General features: G+C 47.5%; 1 protein-coding gene and 1 non-coding gene across 2 annotated transcripts; one reads left to right on the forward strand and one right to left on the reverse strand.

Annotated features, from left to right (window-relative positions):
* Nucleotides 1-302: 302 nt before the first annotated feature.
* On the reverse strand, nucleotides 303-375 carry trnar-ucg. Its single transcript has one exon. It is a non-coding gene; the product is annotated as a tRNA-Arg (tRNA).
* Nucleotides 376-685: 310 nt separating this feature from the next.
* Nucleotides 686-4,578, forward strand: LOC121842076. The gene is made up of 7 exons (XM_042312188.1): nucleotides 686-922; nucleotides 1,124-1,242; nucleotides 1,375-1,420; nucleotides 1,552-1,649; nucleotides 1,792-1,988; nucleotides 2,036-2,278; nucleotides 4,220-4,578. Exons 1-7 carry the CDS (start codon nucleotides 797-799, stop codon nucleotides 4,576-4,578), a joined length of 1,188 nt encoding a protein of 395 aa, XP_042168122.1. The 5' UTR covers nucleotides 686-796.
* The last annotated feature ends 46 nt before the right edge of the window (nucleotides 4,579-4,624 follow it).

Below are 4,624 nucleotides of genomic sequence, written 5' to 3' on the forward strand. Positions count from 1 at the left end.
AGCCTTATCCACCAGGCAACACCTTCTACTCCATATACTCCTAAATGACATAAAACAGACGTTGCTTTGCAACAACAGACATCAAAGTTGTGAACCTGTCCGAATGAGGAAAGCTAGTGATATTTAACAAGTAAGAAGAGACCTTTTCCCTCAATCTTGCTATTCAGAATCAGACACAAAAATTCTCAGGCCGTGTAGTCTTAGATTATTAAAGTTGAACAACATTGTCCAAGCAACAAGACCAATGCCTTAGTTAGGGAAATTGCAAACATGTTCAAATTAGCTGAGCTAATGAAATTAAACAACCACGAAGGGACTCGAACCCTCAATCTTCTGATTCGAAGTCAGACACCTTATCCATTAGGCCACGCAGTCTACGTGATACAATCCTATTTGACATCATACAGACTTTGCTATGCAACAATAGACATCAAAGTTGTGAACCTGTCCGAATGAGGAAAGCTAGTGATTTTTAACAAGTATGAAGAGACATTTTCCCTCAATCTTGCGATGCAGAATCCTTAGTTAAGGAAATTGCAAGCATGTTCAATGTAAACATTCTATTTTGCACCAAACATCGCCTACAACTCAATTCTAAGTGCAGCATATTGGACGACTCCAAAGTCATTGATCATTCGCGACTTTAATTAATTCCTGTTATCTCTAGAGCATCTCGTGTATCTATAGCGCTGCATTTCTTCCCCATCTTACCATGGATAGGGTTTGGTGCATTCCGGAGTTCACTTATGGTCCCACAAAGGTAATCTTAGGAGAAATTCATTTTAGCATACCGTAAATGCCTGTGCATAATGTGCATAAAAAAGCATCATTATTTTCATTATCTTCAAAGGATTTCTGTAGAAGCAGCCTTTATTTTCAGACTCTGCAGGCCTGCTGGGAGGAAACATATTACAATAAACAGGTAAGATTCATCCCACAAAAACATAAACAACAGAAAGAGAGTTGTATTTCAAGACAGTTTAGAGAAGGTGGTCATAAGAGTTCTTAATATCACTTGCAAATTGTGAGGCATGAGCAGTTGTGAAATTTTGCGAGAGGCCCTTCTGAAAGCACATGATATGGTATTTCGTGGCACGGTCTCACACCTTACCTCATCTTGCAGAAGAAGCTCATGGTCCACTATCTGCTGCTCCAGAGTCAAGGCCAGGTCCCTCCCCATGTCACCACGGAGCACATGAGCAACTGGCTGGTGTCTCAGGGCAAAAAATCTCTTAGGGAGAGGTGAGTACCACGTCAGCACTCACCTTCACTGCCATTCCCTGCAACCAGCAGCACTCCAGGAGGTGTGGGTAAAATAAACAACAGAAAAATCATAAGCCAGGAAAGTTTAATTGCTCTGTGTTTTATTTGAAGGGTGTGGAAGGAAACCCTGGAGGAAGGAAACGACCTCGCTCGGCTGGTAAGAGAATGAGAGTTAGAGACAAACTACAAGTTAGTGAGCTCTTTACTAGCCTTTCAACAACGAGTTAGCACAGCAGAATAGATCTGTTGTGAAATTACACCAATGGGACTTCCTGTTTCATACTGCAGGCCTGGGAAGTAAACACTTGCCTAAAAATGATGAACATAGAGCACGAGGCTTTCTGCAAGCTCCGCCGCTCCATGCACCCCACCTCGCCAGCTGACATGTGAGTTCCATGTACTGCCCTGCATATGACTTGATCCATTTATCTACACATCTGGAACTACGCAGAAACAGACTAAGACAGTGTTCTCTGTGAGCACATTGCACATCGTTTAGCGTTGTCTTCTCCTTATTGTTGATTTCAGCGATCCTAAGGTCCACAGCATCGTGGAGAAAGCTGTGAGAAGCATTCCGGGCGAGCAGTCCAAAGAGCCCAGTAGCAACCTGCTCAGCCCATCTCAGGTGGTGGTGGAGGTGGTGCCCAGACTCCTCCTGGCCCTGTGGCTTCAACCACAGGAAGGCCATTCAGAGCACCCAATCCTAATAAGCGGGATGGCCGTGGGCATGGTGGCGGCCGTAGTGGAGAATGTGCTCTCCTGCATGTTAAAGGACCCTTCCCCTCACATCCCTTTTCCCGGGCTGCTGCTTTTGACTCTGTGCGGTCGATCCTCGGGAGAATCAGTCAGTCCTTCTCCACAGATGACCTGCAGAGCCCTTTTTATATGAGCTCTGTCTGTGGCTTTGTGGCTGACGAGGTGCAGAGCTGCTTCCAGCCCCCTGCAGCCACCCTACCAGTCCCCCCTGTGCTCACGGTGGCCGTTTCCACCACACTACCAGCTGGCATCCAAGCAGGTGAGTAGAAATGATAGAGAACACTCTGACAGATGCCTGTTCTGATGACATCTTGGTGCCTTGTAAATCAAATCAAATCAAATCAAATTTTATTTGTCACATACACATGGTTAGCAGATGTTAATGCGAGTGTAGCGAAATGCTTGTGCTTCTAGTTCCGACAATGCAGTAATAACGAACAAGTAATCTAACTAACAATTCCAAAAAACTACTGTCTTATACACAGTGTAAGGGGATAAAGAATATGTACATAAGGATATATGAATGAGTGATGGTACAGAGCAGCATAGGCAAGATACAGTAGATGATATCGAGTACAGTATATACATATGAGATGAGTATGTAAACCAAGTGGCATAGTTAAAGTGGCTAGTGATACATGTATTACATAAGGATGCAGTCGATGATATAGAGTACAGTATCTACGTATGCATATGAGATGAATAATGTAGGGTAAGTAACATTATATAAGGTAGCATTGTTTAAAGTGGCTAGTGATATATTTACATCATTTCCCATCAATTCCCATTATTAAAGTGGCTGGAGTAGAGTCAGTGTCATTGACAGTGTGTTGGCAGTAGCCACTCAATGTTAGTGGTGGCTGTTTAACAGTCTGATGGCCTTGAGATAGAAGCTGTTTTTCAGTCTCTCGGTCCCAGCTTTGATGCACCTGTACTGACTGTACTGACCTCGCCTTCTGTGACAGCGGGGGTGAACAGGCAGTGGCTCGGGTGGTTGATGTCGACAGCCTTCTGGGGTGAACAGGCAGTGGATCGGTGGTTGATGTCCTTGATGATCTTTATGGCCTTCCTGTGACATCGGGTGGTGTAGGTGTCCTGGAGGGCAGGTAGTTTGCCCCGGTGATGCGTTGTGCAGACCTCACTACCCTCTGGAGAGCCTTACGGTTGAGTGGCGGTGCAGTTGCCATACCAGGCGGTGATACAGCCCGCCAGGATGCTCTCGATTGTGCATCTGTAGAAGTTTGTGAGTGCTTTTGGTGACAAGCTGAATTTCTTCAGCCTCCTGAGGTTGAAGAGGCGCTGCTGCGCCTTCCTCACGATGCTGTCTGTGTGAGTGGACCAATTCAGTTTGTCTGTGATGTGTATGCCGAGGAACTTAAAACTTGCTACCCTCTCCACTACTGTTCCATCGATGTGGATGGGGGTGTTCCCTCTGCTGTTTCCTGAAGTCCACAATCATCTCCTTAGTTTTGTTGACGTTGAGTGTGAGTTATTTTCCTGACACCACACTCCGAGGGCCCTCACCTCCTCCCTGTAGGCCGTCTGTCGTTGTTGGTAATCCTCGTCCGCAAACTTGTTGTGGACGCAGTGTGAGGTTATCAGGAGAGGGCCTGACACCACATCCGGGTGGATGGCCCTCACCCTCTAGGCCGTCTCGTCGTTGTTGGTAATCAAGCCTACCACTGAGACCCAGGGTCTCAAGCTTGATGATTGAGTTGCAGGCGTGGTGGCCACGCAGTCGTGGGTGAACAGGGATTACAGGAGAGGGGCTATTCACCCTTGTCCAGGGGCCCCAGTGTTGAGGATCAGCGGGGAGGAGATGTTGTTGACCTACCCTCACCACCTGGGCGGCCCGTCAGGAAGTCAGTACCCAGTTGCACAGGGCGGGGTCGAGACCCAGGGTCTCGAGCTTGAGTCTGACGAGCTTGGAGGGTACTATGGTGTTGAATGCCGAGCTGTAGTCGATGAACAGCATTCTCACGTAGGTATTCCTCTGGTCCAGATGGGTTAGGGCAGTGTGCAGTGTGGTTGAGATTGCATCGTCTGTGGACCTATTTGGGCGGTAAGCAAATTGGAGTGGGTCTAGGGTGTCAGGTAGGGTGGAGGTGATCGGGTCCTTGACTAGTCTCTCAAAGCACTTCATGATGACGGATTGTAGTAGAAGAGCTCATCAGGATTGTTGTTTTCACCCACAATACAGACCCGGCTTCTTCCCACCTGGAGGTTGTGGACATCACCACTAACACAGAGACAGATCCGGGTTCTTCCCACCTGGAGGTTGAGGACATCACCCCTAAGACAGAGACAGATCCGGCTTCTTCCCACCTGGAGGTTGTGGACATCACCACTAACACAGAGACAGATCCGGGTTCTTCCCACCTGGAGGTTGAGGACATCACCCCTAAGACAGAGGCAGATCCGGCTTCTTCCCACCTGGAGGTTGTGGACATCACCACTAACACAGAGACAGATCCGGGTTCTTCCCACCTGGAGGTTCAAGACATCACCACTAACACAGAGGCAGATCCTTCCAACCTGAATGTGGTGGACTTCACCTAATACAGAGGCAGAATGTGGTGGACATCACCCCTAATACAGAGGCAGA

This window comes from Oncorhynchus tshawytscha, unplaced genomic scaffold (assembly GCF_018296145.1).
Source record: "Oncorhynchus tshawytscha isolate Ot180627B unplaced genomic scaffold, Otsh_v2.0 Un_contig_12221_pilon_pilon, whole genome shotgun sequence".
Lineage (NCBI taxonomy): Eukaryota > Metazoa > Chordata > Actinopteri > Salmoniformes > Salmonidae > Oncorhynchus > Oncorhynchus tshawytscha.